At 38.4% G+C, this 20,105-nt stretch overlaps 1 protein-coding gene across 3 annotated transcripts in view; it reads left to right on the top strand.

The window, feature by feature from the left end:
- The window catches only part of TRPC6 (transient receptor potential cation channel subfamily C member 6), an 80,661-nt gene that overhangs the window by 49,210 nt on the left and 11,346 nt on the right, over positions 1-20,105 (top strand). For 2 of the 3 annotated variants that reach the window (XM_058186040.1, XM_058186039.1), the window contains exons 4-9: positions 412-576; positions 6,606-6,822; positions 12,938-13,171; positions 14,276-14,540; positions 16,709-16,904; positions 18,105-18,308. In XM_058186040.1, coding sequence (XP_058042023.1) covers positions 412-576; positions 6,606-6,822; positions 12,938-13,171; positions 14,276-14,540; positions 16,709-16,904; positions 18,105-18,308 — 1,281 coding nt within the window. Of the gene's footprint in view, positions 1-411; positions 577-6,605; positions 6,823-12,937; positions 13,172-14,275; positions 14,541-16,708; positions 16,905-18,069; positions 18,309-20,105 lie in introns of those variants that run through there. The other variant, XM_058186041.1, reaches the window with a different exon arrangement.

Here is a 20,105-nt window from a genome sequence, read left to right as displayed (position 1 = left end):
CAGACTCGTGTTGCAAAAATCCCAAAGATATTATTAAAGTTATATCTGAACAGGATATAGTAAAATGTACCATTGACTCGACTCAGTCTAAGCACATTTTATGCCCTTATTTGTAGTAGTAGTCGCCTGGGGACATTTGTTGGTAGGAAAATCTTTTCAAAAGCAATATTGCTGAAAATTAAATTCAGGGTTTCTTCTGATTAAGTAATCAAAATTGTCTACTTTAGAAAAAGGCATAAGGCACATAGAGAGGTTTCCCCCCACTTTAAGTTTCATGTTTCCTTTGCAACTATGGCGTGAAGATTATTTAGATATTTTTCTGTTTTAATATTGGTTTAGCATCCTACTTTTGAGGTGAGTGGCAGACTATGGCTAACGCTTCTTTGTGTTTCCTTTTTTTTTTTTTTGCAGTTTGTTGCACATCCAAACTGCCAGCAGCAACTTCTCTCAATCTGGTACGAGAACCTGTCGGGTTTACGACAACAGACCATGGCAGTGAAGTTTTTAGTGGTTCTTGCTGTAGCTGTTGGGTTGCCATTCCTTTCAATGGCTTATTGGATTGCTCCATGTAGTAAGGTATGAGTTGGTGCTCAGACAGGCCTGACTTTTTAATAACTTTGGGGCTTGGTTTGCATGTGGGAAAGAATAGATGATGTAATGCAGGGGTCTCCAACCTTAGCAACTTTAAGACTTGTAGACTTCAACTCCCAGAATTCCTCAGCCAGCTTTGCTTGAAGTCTTAAAGTTGCTAAGGTTGGAGACCCCTGATGTAATGTAATGTGTGAATGGCCTTAGGGATAAAGGCAAGAGATTCTGCCTAGAAAACCATCAGAGAAGATAAACAGGAGCCCCTAGTGCAGTGATGGCTAACCTTTTCTGGATCGAGTGCCCAAAGCGCGTCCGAACTCCCAAAATGCAGTGTGAGCACGCCCCGGCGCATGTGCCCCAACCCCCATGCACATGCCCCCTGCATAGACCCCACCCCTGTCCATTTGCGTGCAGGGCCCCCCATGCGCCCCACCCCTCATGCCCTGTCCCCTGCACATGTGCAGCAGAGACCCGAAGATTGGTTTGCTGGCGGGAGGCATGTGCGCATGCAAGGCGGAGCTGAACTGGGGCGACGGCTCGCGTGCCCACAGAGAGGGCGCTGTGTGCCACCTCTGGCACGTGTGCTATAGGTTTGCCATCACGGCCCTAGTATCTCAACAGCCAGAGAAAGAATCTTAGCAAGGATTTGTCTCCATGGATTAGATAATTAAAAGTAGCAATGAGAAGTTTGTATTTTAAGATTTGTAGGGTTCTGTTACTATAGTCTTACAATAAAGTAGAACTAGCTCGTCTAGTTAATTTTCCTGTCTGATTTGTACCTGAGACTGTTGACCAATATAAACACAGAGGTAGTTTTTTGAACCAGTATCAGTTGCAATAAAATGAATCACTTATACACGAAAACTGGGAGACTGTAAATTCTAGCAAAACGTTTTCAAGGAAAAAAACAAACAAACAAGAAAGTCCAGTTGTCTTTTTTTGGAAAAACATCTTTGAGTTTGCATTCTTCCATTGTGATCAGATGATTGCAGCAACCCACTTCCAAAATTAAAATATTTCAAATCTGAAACATTTTACTCAGCGGTTCTGTGAGCGCACGCCTAATGTGCTTCTGCACAGCATTCAAAATGCAGCAATTTGAAGCTTAGCTGCTTACCTTCTAAAACAGCCCCTGTCAGTAGAACAGTGGAGGCGAGGAAATCAGCTGTGCCGCACGAATCAGCTGAGCCAGAAAGAAGGAAATATAGGACAGGATAGGGCAGGAGTGGATGGGCAGAGCCAGCTGATGATCGGAACTACCGGTTCACTAGAACCGGTCCGAACTGGCAGCAGCCCTCCACTGATTTTGTTCAAGCCTACTTTAAACCACGAGCTGGTCATACTTGAGCACGTAAAATACATGTCAACAAAAGGACTTAACTTATAGGCACTCATTTTGATTGGAAGTAAGTAAGTAAGCGTTGAAGGACAATCTCTCTTAGATTGCTTAATATCAAACGGATATGTCATTTATATAAAGAATGCAGGGAAATTTGTTCAGCAGTGTATCACAATTGTGCTTAAACTAAAGCTACAGAAGAGCAGGTGGTCAATATGATTAAATTTTGATTGGTCCTTATGATGAAATACAGATTATTAGGCACAAGGTTTCAGCCCAAGATTTTCTATGTGCAATCCCTGTGCTTTGCTACTTAGACTGTTTATGGTTATATAAACTTTCATGCATACGTTCCAAATGAATAAAAATGAATGACATTTCCTATGCTGATAAAGTTTGTCAGGATAGAGGGAGAAGAAAGAGTTATTTGTCAAACTAATAATGATTATTAAATGAGTGAACAGATGTAGACTATAAAAAAAACAAGCTTTGGCATAAAAATTGCTCCCTGCAGTTTTCTTGGCAAGATCTCAGCAGTGGTCTGGACTCTGGAGAAATGTGCCTGGCTCCTGGTTTCCAGCCTGGTGCCTTAACAATTACCACACTTTCTGTCTGTCTGTCTGTCTCTCTGCCTGTGTCTGTGTGTTTCCTGTGTAAACCCCCCTTATTTTAACATAAATATTGTGGTTACTGAAGTATAGCATCTTAGCTGCTTTGCAGTTTTATTTAGATCAGTGGTTCTCAACCTGTGGGTCACGACCCCATTGGGGGTTGAATGACGATTTGCCAGGGGTTGCCTAAGACCATCGGAAATGTAGGAAGTATACTTGCGAGTTGAAGAATGGCCCTCCAATGGTTGACTCCACAAGCCAGCTGCAGGCTCTTCAAATCGCTAGCTTCAGGCATGATGAATTAAAAAAGAGAGAAATCTTTGCTCTGGTGACTCCCTCTCAAGCCAGCTGCAATCACTCCCAATCGCTAGCCTAATCTGGCTTCAGGCGCGATAAATTTAATAGGGGAGGAGTCTCCACTTTAATGCCTCTGTCCTCAAGACAATCGCAAGCAGTTCAGATCGCTAGCCAATATGGCTTCAGGCGCGATAAATTCAAAAAACCAGTTTGCCGCTTTCCCCCCCCTTCTGCGGTTGCTGAGGCGCGCTGAGATCGGTTGGGGTCGCCACATCGTGGGGAATTGTATTAAAGGGATCACAGCACTATAAAGGTTGAGAACCACTGATTTAGATGATTGAATAACAATTGAACCTGGAATACATTTCAATTATCCCTTCTATGAACTATAATTCCTTTCTTAAGTATTGATCAGAAGTTCTTTCATGTATTTGAACTGCTTGAAGGAGTAGGTTTTCAGCATTTTCCTAATTAATAAAAATCCCAGCAGAATTTAGAACATATAAAGAAAATGTTCTTGATTGTGTCTGTCTTTGACCATGGGATTTCAGCTCAGTCATGGGTGGGATTATCACAATTGAATTTCCCATCGCAAGGTTTTCTTTATAAGCACTGTTTGAGAATGGAGATTTACTACAGTGGATCAAAAAATATGGATTTTCTTTCTAAATTTGCCTCAAAAAACATGCATATTCATATTTTTTCCTTTATGAAGCACTAAGGGGTATTTCTGGGTTTTTGCAGTGTGAGCTACATTGGGAAAATCTTGTAGACTGGGAAGAGTTAATGTCTAACTATAACCGCATATACCACTGTGAGGTTCGCTCTCCCTGATTTCATGTTGTTGTCTGTTCACGCAAAGTAGTTTTATTTCCTTGTCCCCCCCCCCCCCATACAGGATACATAGGGGCAACATATTCACTGTCAACTTCAGGAATGTGATGATCACATATATCTCTGAAAAAACATGACACAGAAAATGTAATTAACGTGCCACAAGCCTCTCTTGGTTGATTTAAATTGTGATGCATCTGGGTGTGTTAGATTATACTTCCCATAACCCAGTAATGGGTTCCACTTACCTTCGCTACCGGTTCAGAACTGCGAGCGTGCATGCTTGCTTCGCTCACGTGCAGCACTTCTGCACATGTGCAGAGCATCCATGATGATGTCTGGGTGGGTGGGCAGAGCGTCCTGACGCCTCCACTACCGGTTCATCCAAACCGGGGTGAACTGGTAGAAACAGTTCCACCACTGCCATAATCCCAGTTAAACAACTTCTCCCCACCCAAACCCATAGCTATGGTGGTTGGTAGAAGATAGATATTTTAATATCAAAAAATATTAGGTAGTGATATTTACTACAGGTGATGCAAATTAATCCTTCTCTAGTTATTCTGCCATTAATTTGTTTTCACTTTGATAATTTTTTCCATGTTGATGCTTCATTCCCCTGCTTTCCTTTTTTCTTCAAATTTATACAGATTTAAATACAAATACACCATCAGTTTAAAAGAATACAGCAAAGTTTTTTATAAAGTGCATTTTAATCATCAAAGTCTTTAACTGTCCTTTTGGAAGCTTTGTCTAGGTCATTAATTAGGAACGGCGGCCATCTGGGCATGGAAGACAGCTGCTTATTTTTCAGAAGAAAGGCAAAAACCTATTTTAGGCAGCCCTCTGAGCAAACATAAAACTTACAAAATGCAGTGAGTCTCGCTTTGGAATAAGTGCACAATGTTGCGCTTAGCGTGACTTGTGACTTAGCGTTATACATTAGTTCCACACACTGCTTGCATCCATCCATGAAGGATATACATGAGCAACATATTCCCTGTGTACTTATGAAATGTGATGATGACCTACATCTCTGAAAGAATGTGTGTCAACGTCCGAGACTGCGCGCCATTCAGCGCCCTTAAATAGGCGAGCCATGCCTCTCCCCTGCGCATGCCTCACCTTGGTGCTTGTCATGCATTCTGGCCTAGCTGATTGTTGGCTGTAAATTGGACTACCCGGTCAGATATTATCCTTCTTGGTACCCCATGTAGCTGGTAGACATGGATCAGGAACAATTTGGCCAGCTTGCGAGCTGAGGGTAAGCCTGGACACGCAATAAAGTGGGCCTGCTTAGAAAAAAGGTCTATTACTGTCCAGATCACCATGCTCCCGTAGCTCTCTGGGAGGTCCACAGTAAAATCCATAGCGATCTCCTCCCATGGCCTAATGGAGTCGGCAATCGGCTGCAGCAGACCTGGTGGTTTCCCTGGCCTGGTTTCCATAGCAGCACAGGTTGGGCAGCTTTTTACGTAGGCCTCAATGTCCTTCTTCATCCATGACCACCAGAACTGCCTATTGGCCAGGTGTAGCATCTTCAGGAAACCGAAGTGGCCTGCTGGTTTGACATCATGGCAGCGTTGCAGCACATTTAGGGTGCTCTAAACCTCTCTTGGTTGTTTTAGCTCATGATCCATCTAGATGTGTTAGAATGTAGAGTATATTCAGTGGTGAAATATAAAATTTGTTACTACCGGTTCTGTGGGCGTGGCTTGCTGGGTAATGTGACTGAGTGGGCGTGGCCAACTTTTAAAAAAAAATTAAAAGCATTTTTTCTACATCTTCGGCCAAAGAGGTTGTAAAAAAATGCTTTTAAAAACCTCTGATGATAAGGCAACTCAGCTGGGATCGCCAGAGGAGCCTTTAAAAAGCATTTTTTCTACAACTTCTTCGGCCAAAGAAAAAATGCTTTTAAAAGTTAAAAAAAAACCCACAGATGATTGCGTGACTCAGCTGGGCATGGGTGGGGGGGAGCAGGGATTTTTGCTACTGGTTCTCCAAACCACCCACTGCCATCGCTACCGGATCAGGTGATCCGGTCTGAACTGGGAGCATTTCACTCCTGGTACAATTCCTATAATCCTATAAGAAGTTAAACAACTTCTCCCCATCCAACCCCATGGCTATGGGGTTTGGTAGATGATGGAAATTGTAATCTAGCATATATAAAAAATATCAAGTAGTAGTTGATGATGTCCTTCAACCCTCCAAGTACAAGTAGTCCCTGACTTACAGTGGTTTGTTTAGTTTAAAATTACAACAGCATTTGGAAAAATAGAATAGAATAGAATAGAATAGAATAGAATAGAATAGAATAGAATAGAATAGAATAGAATTTTTTATTGGCCAAGTGTGATTGGACACACAAGGAATTAGTCTTGGTGCATACGCTCTCAGTGTACATAAAAGAAAAGATACGTTCATCAAGGTACAACATTTACAACACAAATGATGACTTATAACTGTTTTTCATACTTACAACCATTGCAATATTCCCCACGGTCACATGATCAAAATTCAAACGGTTGGCAACTTATTCTTACTTAGGATGGTTGCAGTGTCGCAGGGTCACGTGATCCCCTCTTGCGATCCTTCTGACAAACAGAAGTTAATGGTGGGGCCAGAGTCACTTAACAACTATGTTTTCTAACTTAACAACTGCAGTGATCCACTTCACAGCTGTGGCAAGAAAGGTCATAAAGTGGAGCAAAACTCACTTAACAAATGTCTCACTTAGCGACATAAATGTTGGGCTCAATTGTGGTCGTAAGTCGAGGACTACCTGTATGCTAAAATATAGTCGCTGGCTATATTACATGTGGCTTAGCTCATAATTTTACTTGTTGCGTTCACTCATTTCTGTTGCTTTTTTCCAGTTTCTTCTAAATCTAATCTGAAATATGTTTCTGTTTTTTTTTTTACTTGTTTTGCAGTTGGGTAGAATCATGCGTGGGCCCTTCATGAAATTTGTGGCACATGCAGCCTCTTTCACCATTTTCCTTGGGCTCCTGGTCATGAACGCAGCAGACAGATTTGATGGCACCAAACTAAAGCCCAATGAAACCGTGACAGATAGTGCAAAACAGCTGTTTCGAATGAAGACATCTTGCTTCTCCTGGATGGAAATGCTGATTATCTCATGGGTAATAGGTAAAAATATTCCTCCAAGTTCTGTTTTACAACCGTAGCAGAGGTTACAGATGTTTAAAGATGCTTTACATGTAGTCCTTGGTTAATCATGGTAATTGGGACCAGAATTTCCACTGCTAAGTGAAATGTACAATTGCAATTGTAAAATATGGGCCTCTGGTGGCTCAGACTGCTAAGACAGTCTGTTATTAACACAGCTGCCTGCAATTATTGCAGGTTCAAGTCCCACCAGGCCCAAGGTTGACTCAGCCTTCCATCCTTTATAAGGTAGGTAAAATGAGGACCCAGATTGTTGGGGGCAATAAGTTGACTTTGTATATAATATACAAAATGGATGAAGACTATTGCTTAACATAATGTAAGCCGCCCTGAGTCTTCGGAGAAGGGCGGGGTATAAATGCAAAAAAAACAACAAAAACAACAACAACAAGAAAGTCCAGTTGCCTTCTGAAAAAGCACCTTTGGGACAACTGTGACCTCGATGGCTGAGAATCTTTTCAGGATGAACACCCTTTGAATGGTGTGGGAGTAGGAATGGATTTCCAGAGGGGAAAATTGCAGACTACAGGGAGACCACTCAGGTGACCCTGAGGACACAGATAAACCTCCAAGCGCTTCAACGACCTTCTAAAAGTAATTTACCAGCTGTCCGCAAGGAATATAAATCCTTCCATTCCCCACTATCCTGTCAGAGCTGAAGAAGCTTCTTGGATGAGATATGAAACGTCTTCAAAAGAAAAAATAAGGAAGTCCAGTTGCCTCCTGAATAAGCACTTTTGGGATTACAATTACAATGAAATGGTTAAGCAAGTGTGGGTTGTTAAATTAGGACCTCATATGATCACAACTTCCTTCGAGGTTCCCCATTAATTTTGCTTGTGGGAAGCCAGCATGGAAGGTCACAAATCATAATTAGCTTTGACAATCAGAAATCAAGGCCAAGTACCCTGGTCATCTTATGACCGTTTGAGTTGCTGTGCCAGCCAGAATTTTGAGGACTGGTCATAACTATCATTTATTCAGCACAATCACAGGTTTGAATAGTTGCTGCAGTATCACAACATTGAAATACAAACTAAAGGATTTTACAATTATGTATTATAGTCCCAAACTAGGAAGAAGACCAAGCATAGAATTCATTGCTTATTCATACCATTTTTTGAGTCAGATTCATTAGAGCTGGACCAATTAAACTGATCACAATGTCCATATGTTATACATTTATCCCTGATAATACATTTCATAGTCACATTGAAAAATAGCTTGCAGCTGACATGTTGTTAATTCCATTGCAATTTACATTTCACAATCTTAGGAAGAAGAATTCAAGCTTTAATGTACTTCCTGACCATCTGCTTGTTGTATTTTAGCTGTATGCTGTGAAAAACAAGGTCAAACATTATCATGAAAGCACTACAGAACTCTTAATCTGTAGAATTAACAATAGACATCAATTAAAAAAGACATTTTATTTCTGGCTGTAGTATCTATGTAAATATACTTTGTAGCAATGTTTTAAAAAAGAATTTGTAGGTTGACATGACATTTGTAAGCATATGAAACATTGTTAGTGAATTCTAGAAAAAAAGTTATATGTAGTACGAGAGAGAGAGTCAGCTTGAAAAAAACCTGATATTCCAGATAACTAAGTATGATTCTTAAGAAGTGAAAATAGAATAGAATAGAATAGAATAGAATAGAATAGAATAGAATAGAATAGAATAGAATAGAATAAACAGAGTTGGAAGGGATCTTGGAGGTTTCTAGTCCAACCCTTGCTTAGGCGGGAAACGCTACACCATTTTAGACAAATGGTTATCCAACATCTTAAAAACTTACAGTGTTGGAGCATTCACAACTCCTTGAGGCAAGTTGTTCCACATTGTTCTAACTGTCAGGAGATTTCTCCTTAGTTCTAAGTTGCTTCTCTCCTTGATTAGTTTCCACCCGTTATTTCTTGTCTTGCCCTCAGTTGCTTTGGAGAATAGCTTGACTCCCTCTTCTTTGTGGCAGCCCCTGAGATATTGGAACACTGCTATCATGTCTCCCCTAGTCCTTCTTTTCATTAAACTGGACATACCCAGTTCCTGCAACTGCTCTTTATATGTTTTAACCTCCAGTCCCCTAATCATCTTTGTTGCTCTTCTCTGCACTCTTTCTAGAGTCTCCACATATAATCATATTAAATATTAACAAATATTAAATGTAATCAGTGGTGGGATTCAGCCAGTTCGCACCACTTCGGGAGAACCGGTTGTTAACTTTCTGAGCAGTTTGGTGAACTGGTTGTTGGAAGAAATCATTAGGGCAGAAAACCGGTTGTTAAATTATTTGAATCCCACCACTGAATGTAATGAAAGTAAAGAAGTTAACAACTGAGGAGTAAATGAATGAGTGGGATTCTATGAAATTGTTTCATTTATTTCATAATTAATATTTTTTCATAGATAAAAAAGAGGAAAGTGCACACTTTTATCCTAAGGTGCTCAAATGTGGCATAAGCAAAGTTATTAATTAAAGGACCACTGTTTTATCAGTCCTCTGTATGACTACAAAAAATGATGTAGCTGCTTTAAGGAGTTTGAGTTTCACACAACAGCCTGAAAAAAGTAGAGTTGCTTGAATGAACAGCAGAAAAGTACTCTGCTTGCTTGAGGTTTAAGTACTTCTTCTGAATCATTTTCAGAGCATACATTGATCCATGAAATAACAAGTTTGTTATACAGTAATATATGCTCGTTGAAAATGCCAGCTTGAACTCAAGGTACCAAATAACAGCTGTACTTTAATCCTTCCCAGTGCAAGAAAAGCTGAGGCATGGCTTGTTCTTCATCTGTTTCTTTCCCTTTTGACAATTCCTTTGTTTGCAGCAAATCACAAAGGTTCCACAAGGAACGCAGTTCAAGGCAATTCTACTTTAGATTAAATATTCAGGTCAATAAATTTCAGCTGTGCTGAAAAGAGAAAACTTGTGACTTTTGTAATAAAATAGAGCTGACATCTAGGCCTTGATCTATGCAGTCTGTTCTTTGTCCCCCCTTTCACTCCCTTCTCCCCCCTCCCATCCCCCCTCCCTTCCTTACACTACAACTCAACTAATTTGGCTATTCTCAATCGATTCTAAGAAAAAATATTTTATGGGTTCTGCATAAACAGTGGCCACCCCCTTGCTTTCTGCAAAAACATTTTTACCTCCTTGCTTGCTAAAGCAGATTTGTTTTTTTTGTTTTTTTTGGAGGGACATGCATCAGAGCATTAGAAGGTATTAGGAAGCCACACCAAAAGGGCATAGAACAAAATAGGTCACAATAGGTAAATAATTGGTGAAGGAACACTTGGCTGTTTTGAATGAATCCCAGGGAGCTAAGGAACTGGCGGACGTGATTTTAGAACCTTTGACTGTTCTGTCAAAAATAGTTGGAAGTATTGGAAGACTGGTGAAGAATGAATATTTTTTGTCTGATCTTCAAAATAGGCAAAGTGGACTCAGGAAGCTATAGGCTGATCAATCTCATACCACTACCTGACAAAATCATAGAATAGAATAGAGTAGAATAGAATAGAATAGAGTAGAGTAGAGTAGAGTAGAGTAGAGTAGAGTAGAGTAGAGTAGAATAGAATAGAATAGAATAGAATAGAATAGAATAGAATAGAATAGAATTTTTTATTGGCCAAGTGTGATTGGACACACAGGAATCTGTCTTGCTGCATATGCTCTCAGCATACATAAAAGAAAAGATACATTCATCAAGAATCATAAGGTACAACACTAAATGATAGTCATAGGGTACAAATAAGCAATCAGGAAATAATCAATATCAATATAAAACGTAAGGATACAAGCAACAAAGTTACAGTCATACAGTCATAAGTGGAAGGAGATGAGTGATGAGAACAATGAGATTGATAGTGCAGATTTAGTAATAGTTTGAAAGTGTTGAGAGAATTATTTGTTTAGCAGAGTGATGGCATTCTGAAAAAACTGTTCTTGTGTCTAGTAGTTCTGGTGTGCAGTGCTCTATAGCGTCGTTTTGAGGGTAGGAGTTGAAACAGTTTAAATCCAGGATGTGAGGACTCTGTAAATATTATCACACCCCTCTTTGACTCGTGCAGTATACAGGTCCTCAGTGGAAGGCAGGTTGATAGCCATTGTTTTTTCTGCAATTCTGATTATCCTCTGAAGTCTGTGTCTGTCTTGTTGGGTTGCAGAGCCAAACCAGATAGTTATAGAGCTGCAGATGACAGATTCAATAATTCTTCTGTAGAACTGTTATCAGCAGCTCCTTGGGCAGTTTGAGCTTTCTGAGTTGGCGCAGAAAGAACATTCTTTGTTGTTATCAGAAAATTCTTTGTTATTAGAAAAAGATAATCAAGCAGAACAGACACTTAGAATGAAATAAGGATATTGCTAGAAGGTTTCTTAAAAATATAAACCTTGCTATAATGAATTTACTGCTTTTTGGGGGTGGGGTGGGGTTGGTTTTTTTGTTTTTGTTTTATGTTTTGTTTTGCTGGAGGAGACCACTAATACTTCAAAGTTGACTTTGTAAATATACAAATAGAATGAGACTATTGCCTTATACACTGTAAGCCGCCCTGAGTCTTCGGAGAAGGGCGGGATATAAATGTAAATAAAATAAAATAAATAAATAAAATAAAGACAGATACAAGACTTAAAAGAATCTTGATAGAATTAACCATTGGGCCCTTTACATCAAAATTCAAACCAGTCATGGAAAAAAATGTAGTGTTCAGGACTTACTGTATATAGGAAAAACTTGACGCACAGCTGACAAAATAAATGAGATTTGTCTCAGGAATGGTACCTGTGAGAAGGTTATAAGTAACCTGGTAGAACATAGGTTACGCATGAGCCAGAATTGTGCTGCAGTTGTCAAAAAAATTAATGCAGTCTTGGGTTTTTTGTTTTTTTTAAATTTGCATTTATATCCCGCCCTTCTCCGAAGACTCAGGGCGGCTTACACTATGTCAAGCAATAGTCTTCATCCATTTGTATATTATATACAAAGTCAACTTATTGCCTCCAACAATCTGGGTCCTCATTTTACCTACCTTATAAAGGATGGAAGGCTGAGTCAACCTTTGGCCTGGTGGGACTTGAACCTGCAATAATGCAAGCAGCTGCTGTTAATAACAGACTGCATTAGCCTGTTGAGCCACCAGAAGCCCTCTAGGTGCTTTTCCAAAACGCAACTGGACTTCCTTGGTTTTTTTCCTTGCAAATGTTTAGCTTGTTATCCAAGAAGCTTCTTCAGTTCATTGAAATTCAGTTCATTGAACTGAAGAAGCTTCTTGAATGAGAAGCAAAATGTTTTCATGGAGATAAAAAACCAAGAACATCCAGTTGCCTTTTGGACAAACATCTTTGGCACAACCTGGATGATTGAGAATCCCCATAGCAGTTTTGAGTTGCATTTGAGGTAAAATGGTGACATAAGGGGAAATGATAATTCTGCTCTATGCTGGTCAGATTACCCCTGTGTCCAGTTCCGATCACTACAATTCAAGCAAGATCTGGAATTTAAGGAACTGGAAAGAATGAGAAAAACCAGTTAACATGGTGATGGTTCTATGGAAAGTGATGAAGAACTTAGATATGTTTGATCTAAAGAAGAGAAGGTTAAGGAGAGAGATAGTAAGAGCTTTCAAATCCTTGAAGGTCTGTAACAGAGTGCAGGTATTTATTCTCCATAGCTCCCAGAGATTAACTGTGTGTGGAGACTTTACAGAGGGAGAACCAGACCTGAAATAAGAAAAAAAATTCTGACTGTGAGAACCATAGATATTCCTCACTTAATGGCCATCTGATGACCATTCAAAGTCATGACAGCAATGAACATATGGTGCCTATGCTCAGTCCTCAAAGTTATGGCCATTGCAGGATCACACAGGGTTGTGTGATCAAAATTTGGGTGCTTTGCAGCCAGTCTGCATTTACAAGTACAGATTTCAGCTAGCTCTTCCTAGCTAGCTCTTCCCAGTCCACCCCATCTCTGTTCTTTTGACCATTGTGCACCATGTTCCTAGTCTTTCAGAGGTAAGGAGAGGCATGAAGTCTAAAACTAATGTCCTGTTTACTTCTTTCTTCTTTTAGGTATGATATGGGCTGAATGTAAAGAAATTTGGTCCCAAGGTCCAAAGGAATACCTGTTTGAGTTGTGGAATATGCTAGATTTTGGTATGTTGGCTATTTTTGCAGCCTCATTCATTGCAAGGTTCATGGCCTTCTGGCATGCTTCTAGAGCCCAGAATATTGTTGACGCTAATACAGAGATGAAGGACTTGTCAACTGCAATATTGGATCCCAGGATAAAGTACTACACTTTGGGTGAGCAGCTCAGATTTATATGGTAGAGCTAAACTAACATTTCAATTCCTTTCAAATATGAATTTATATTATTCAGTCCTGAAGTGTACCGTATAGACTTATATATAAGCCGATCCAAAAATAAGCCAAGCCTCAATTTTTCTTTAACCAAACTTGGGTTATCTTAGAAGTGAAACAGAATAACACCACATAAACGTGTCCTTTTGCTTCTAAAGTAAAAAAGGTTTTACTGAATGGCCATGGAAGTAAATTGAATGCTATAAAGTAAATATCAGCAAGACATTATAAACAAGCCCTCTCCAGAAAATATATAGCAGTTTTTAAAACATTTTTTCAAAATATGACACCTTCTGGATCTAGATGAGACAGCGACTCTCAAAATTCTAGCTTTCTTGTTCTTCACTGGCTGGGAGTTTCAAAAAACTTGCAAACCGAATTTATAGTAAAAAGCAGCAGGACATAAAAGGTTGATTTACTTCTTATGAGATGCCGTAATTTATTCACCAAGTTTATCAGCCATAATCTGCTGGAAAAGTGACGTGTTCATTGCAAACCTGAATATAAACAGTATTGAAGCCAAAGAGAAACACTTCTGCAGATTGTTGCATGAACTCAGTTCCAGACAAAGTAAAATCCTCTCATTTCCTCAATTGTTCCTTCCAAGATGGCGCCGACGAAGGCTGCCTCGGTGAAATGCTCTTTAATGGTTTCTTTATTTCTAATTGTTCTCTATGTTGTACCTTAATGAACGTATCTTTTCTTTTATGTACACTGAGAGCATATGCACCAAGACAAATTCCTTGTGTGTCCAAATCACACTTGGCCAATAAAAAAATTCTATTCTATTCTATAAAAAATTCTATTCTATTATTTCGTATAAGATTAAATGACCATCTAGGCTGCAGGTAGTAAGAAATACAATGGTCATAAGTGTGAAAAATGGTCGTATGTTTCAATGCTGTTGTAACTTCGAACAGTCACTAAATGAACTGTTGTAAATCAAGGACTACCTGTACTGTGGTTGACCTAATGTTTTGAGCAGGCATGTAGGAAGACCAAAGCTCAACATATTAAACTAAAACTCTTCTGTTTCTTTCTTTTTAGCAAGAATAGACTGGGATCCGTCTGACCCTCAAATCATATCCGAAGGCTTGTATGCAATTGCTGTGGTTTTAAGTTTCTCACGCATCGCCTATATTTTGCCAGCCAACGAAAGCTTTGGACCCTTGCAGATATCACTTGGTAGAACTGTGAAAGACATATTCAAGTTCATGGTCATATTTATCATGGTTTTTGTGGCCTTCATGATAGGAATGTTTAACCTCTACTCCTATTACTTGGGAGCAAAGCAGAATGAAGCATTTACTACGTAAGTTAATCCTTGTGGGATCTGTGAATGATTGTATGGGAAGGCACTCAGCTGGATTAAGTCTTTTTGACTTCGTAACATTCTTAGTGTGAGCAGAATGTATTTGATCCATTGTCATAGTTAGCTATGGTTGCTGACCCTGTAACATTTCTCTGCCGTACAATTTTTATGCTGTTAATATCGATGGCTTCAGATCTGTGAAATCGAATTAGGTGAACCTTTTCATGAATGGACTGAGGAAGGATCACTTCTTTTAAACAGTGTGATTTTTTTTCCATACTACTGTATCTTGTTGGATTGCCAGAAAATGGATTGATAAGATTATTAGAGAAAGCGGAACTCTGGTGTCTGTACATTTTCCTAAGAAGAGATATTAAGCATAAAAAAAATTATGAAATACATTTCATATTCTTTACTCTGTGTACATTCAAAATTCAATATTCTGAATGCAGATGTCTGAGCATGCATCTCGTTAGTTTATTCATTTATTTATTTGTATCCTGCCTTTATTATTTTTACAAACAATCCAAGACGGTGAACATATCCAGCACATCTTCCTCCAAGGACTATCTGTATAATCTTACAATCCTAAATCCAGCATTGTACATTATGAAATAAACTGGAAAAGGGCTGCATCGAAATTCATACCGCAAATTGTTGCAGTTTGGAATTTCAGTCAATTCTCCACCTGTGCTTCCAACTGTATTTGGGATTTGTTTACACTCTTTCCCAGATGTATTGTTTTCCTTTCGCTATCCAGCATTTTGTGCTGACTAACAAACTTCACTTCTAATTGCTCTGTTTTGTTTCTCTCTTTATATTCTTTCTGTCCCATTTTGGTGTTATTGAAGCATTAGATTTTTTTCCCAATCCAGTACTGATTGGGAATAGTATGGTTTCATCAGGAACAACATTCAAAAAAAATTGAGATTGCTGTTATTATATAAAACGATATTAAGAAAATGTCCAAATCAGATCATGGCAGAGCATGCCCATTTCTTTCAAACATGCTAAGAAAATGTAAATATGTAGAAAAAAAGGAAGGTGATAATATTTAAAAGGAAAAAAAAGAGAGTGGTATATTAGACGACTAAAAACATTTTTACTTTTGACTTGCCAAAGTAATTGCATTTTTCCTTTTTTTTCCCTAGCAACATCTGATCATGTCTCACTTAAAATTTTAAAATGATTGATGTTTATGTAATTGTAATTTTTTTTATTGTTGTGATCAACCCAAAATCATTGAGGCCTAGAAGTTCAATATATTATCAAATGAAGGAAACAAAATGTTAAAAAGTTATGATATTTATGTAGTTACTTACGAAGCACATCTAAATTCTATTAAAGTAACCAAAATATCTTTACAATCCCCAAGACATGTCACAACTTTTGAGTACCCCTAATGTTTGGAAGTAAAAAGCTGAAAAATTTGACATGCCCAGTTCATTGTGACATTTGTGTGTGTTCACAAAGAAGAGTCAAAAAATGCAAGATGATAAGGTGTGATGTCACACCACCTTTGGATGTTAGTACAGCATTGATATAGGTAGAAACGGGTGGGTTTTAGATTGTGACAATGCACCTTCATCTTCCAATTTTTGATATACAGGTATTCCCTGATTTACAACAGTTCATTTAGTGATCATTTGAAGTTAGAGTGGGACTGAAAAAAGTGACTTACGACCATTTTTCACACTTACGACCACGGCAGCATCCTCATGGTCATGTAATCGAAATTCAGACACTTTGCACTTGGCTCATATTTATGATGGTTGCAGTGTCCAGGGGTCATGTGATCACCTTTTGTAACCTTCTGACAAGCAAAGTTAATGGGGAAGCGATTTTCACTTAACCATGTTACAACTGCAATGATTCACTTAACAACTGTAGCAAGAAAAGTTGTAAAATGGAGCAAAACTCACTTAATAACTGTCTCACTTAGCAACAGAAATTTTGGGCTTATTTGTGCTCTTAAGTCGAGGACTACCTGTACAAATATACAACACATATCCTGCAAATACCATCCATGACATAATATATTTTCAAGTACTAATTATTAATATTAGTATTAATTAAAGATAGGCAAAATGCTGCTAATGCAGTTCAATTTTTCTAGATCTTTTGCAAGATTTGTTCATGCTTCTTTTTTTTCTTTTTTTCTTTTTCAGAGTGGAAGAAAGCTTCAAGACTTTGTTCTGGGCAATATTTGGACTTTCTGAAGTAAAATCTGTGGTCATAAATTATAACCACAAATTTATTGAAAATATTGGCTATGTCCTTTATGGTGTTTATAATGTCACCATGGTTATTGTTTTATTGAACATGCTTATCGCAATGATTAATAGTTCCTTCCAGGAAATTGAGGTAACATTCTGATTAAACTGATACGGGCTTACCTCAGAGACATTAAAATGTTGTATATATTTTTAATTAGGAACTACAGCCATGCTAACATTGTAGCATAGAAGCAGTCCTTGAGCTAATAGAGCTTTTCTTTAAAATTATTACTGTTTATTAAAATTATATTTATGGCTCTGCTGATAGTTAAATATGAGTATTCAGCAATAAAACTCTATATTTGCATCAGTCTTCTGTTTTGGCCAAGGCCTGTTCTGGAAGATTGTCATGAGGGATATGACCTTCCTAAATACTTTTTGGTGTTGCTTTCTGGGGACAGAATTATGTTCTGGCCAAATCCAGCAAGACTATTCTGATACTTTTATACCTAGTTTTCGACACTGTAATTTAAGAAAGATGTTGACAGGCTAGAACCGTGATGGATTTTGACTGAATGCCAGAAAGAATCACCTGACAAAATAAGCTAATAGACTATGGAAAAAAGAGACGTATTTTCTGCACTAAGGAAACCAATTTTTATTTTCTAGCACCAAGCAAAGAAGTTTTGTTTGAATCGCTCAATCAGTGTGCTAATTTTTTAACATCTTGCATGCTCAGAAATTTGCATTCAGGTTGCTGCTTTTATTTTATTGTTTTAGTGTTGCGCTTTTTAATAATTGTAGTTAATTGTATATTTAATGTATTTGCATTTCATGTGTTTATTTAACAATATTTATAGTCAGCTCCAAAACCTAACATAGATCACTCTGACAAAATGTTGATTTTGAAGAATGGTTTCTATTTCTTTTTACAATCCTGTAATCCCTTGCATTGGGGTGGAGACGGGGCGACTGAATGGAGCTAAATGTTTACTGGCCAGATGCCCTTCCTGACACCTACATGCAGTTCGCAGCAGATACTTTCTCTTTGACCCCATAAAGAGAAATATCTGCCGCTGCCTAGAATTGAAATCTCAACCTCCGGAATATGAGGCAAGCGTCTTAATATCGAGGCCACTGCACTGCTCATACATATATTAAAAAGTGTGTGAGTGTGTGCGCACGCATTTGTAGGCATTTAGAGAGAGAGAGACACACACACACAGAGAGGGACAGAGCGCATTTGTAGGCATTTAGACAAATATGCAGCTCTTTAAACAGTGTATATTCTCTTTTGTGTACCACTGTTTCAGGTAACCACTGACTGGCTGTTTTCTCTGCCTTCCAGGATGATGCTGATGTAGAATGGAAGTTTGCCAGAGCGAAACTCTGGTTTTCTTATTTTGAGGAAGGCCGAACACTTCCTGTCCCTTTCAATCTGGTGCCTAGCCCCAAATCTCTGCTGTACTTTTCCCTCAGAATAAAGACGTGGATTTTTAAACTACTCTTTTGCCATGCGAAAGGTTTCCAGGAAGATGCTGAGATGAATCAGGTAACCAGCTGCCACAAACTGGAATTACATATTTTTCATAGTTTGAGTTGGAGGAGGAAATAAGCGCTATTCCTACACCATTCAACACAATGGCTGCCTCAGGATGTGAGCTTTCAGCAAGTAAAATCAGTGGCTATTACACTGCTACCCTACTGTTTCAGGAAATGAGGTAGCATACTTAGCATTGTTTAAAGCCAGTTTTTAGACTATTAGACAATTGGAAAGTGTACAGACTTTGTGCATCCTGCCACCACGTGTTCACAGACTGTAATGCAATGTAATTTCACTTGGGCCTTTTAAAATTTAACTGCCAGTCTTGAAATATTATTACACTGAAACAATTGAATGCAACTGCCTAATGAAATGTGCCTTCTGCTTTTTATGTCTTACTTTCAGAGGGACTGAGAATTATTTCTGACTTTCTATTAGTGATAGTTTTGAGCATTGTTGTAGGAGGTCCCTGCTCTTGCTGGTGGCCCTGATCTTTCCTTCACTTTAAATTAGAAAGCTCTCCCCATGGATGAAGTTCCCTTATTATCACTTCTTAACTGAAGTATGAGAAATCAGGAGAACTGTAGATTGCTGAAGCAATGATTTTAAAAATAGGAATTGGTGCATATCTTGATAACGTTAGAACTAAACAGCTGCAAATGCTCCAGACTTCTTTTCTGAAACAAATTTAGAAAGGAAATTATCTTTCATGAGAAGTTAGAAATGAAAAATAGAGGATAATTTTTCTGCGTAACCCTAAAACTAACTGTTCCTATAGATAATTTGCTTAGAGAGAGTGTTAGTGAGAAGATGTTCCAGAACATGAAGGATTCCTGTGAGATTTTGCTTCTTGAAAACTGTTCTTCCAAGAACTGAATTTCTAAAAGAAAAAACATACGTTGCATCTGGATGAAAAACACATGTTTTAAATGGCATTTAATAATTATGTAGTAGTGGAAGGGAAAATGAAGGCAATGAAATCCTTGGTCTATTCTTCAGAACCTACATATATGCATGCAAGTAGAATTAAGCTAATTGAGAGAATTTAAAAATGGATATCCAAAGAGATAAATCACTTTTATTAAGGAATACTCCAATAACCAACTTGCATGTTAAGCTTTCTATCCTTAAAATGAAGAAAATAAAGAGAAATCAAGCTATTTTTTTCTTAAGAATATCAATCTTCCATTTAAGGCAGGGGTCTCCAAACTTGGCAACTTTAAGACTTGTGGACTTCAACTCCCAGAGTTCCTCAGCTAGCAAAGCTGGCATAGGAATTCTGGGAGTTGAAGTCCACAAGTCTTAAAGTTGCCAAGTTTAGAGACCCCCTGGCTTAGGGGAATGCAAAGGAAAAAGAGGAACGAAGAACGAGATGCTTATTTTTTATTCTTTTCTAAAGCTCTTATGGATTAATAAATAAAATGATCAATATTTTGGAGCTCGTGTCTAATAATTACTATGTTCAATATGATAGCTTGCTCTTCCTTTATAATGTTTGTAGCTAAAGTTTCAGTCATTTGGGGAAATAAAGTACTCCAGCAAATATAAAATGTGATTAGTTTTCAAAAATACTTTGATCCATGTGAACATTTGATTAGATTAACAGTTGGAAGGGATCTTGTAGGTCATCTAATCTAACCCCCTGCCCAAGCGGGAGATCCTGCACCATTTCTGACAAATGGCAGTCCAATCTCTTCTTGAAAGCCTCCAGTAATGAAGCTCCCATAACTTCTGAAGGCAAGCTGTTCCATTGGTTGATTTTTCTCAGTGTCAGAACATTTCTCCTTATTTCCAGGTTGAATCTCT

The sequence above is a fragment of the Ahaetulla prasina genome, chromosome 5 (genome assembly GCF_028640845.1).
Source record: "Ahaetulla prasina isolate Xishuangbanna chromosome 5, ASM2864084v1, whole genome shotgun sequence".
In the NCBI taxonomy this organism is placed as follows: Eukaryota; Metazoa; Chordata; class Lepidosauria; order Squamata; family Colubridae; genus Ahaetulla; species Ahaetulla prasina.
Note: the sequence above shows the minus strand (reverse complement) of the source record. Positions and strands in the feature narration are given on the sequence as shown.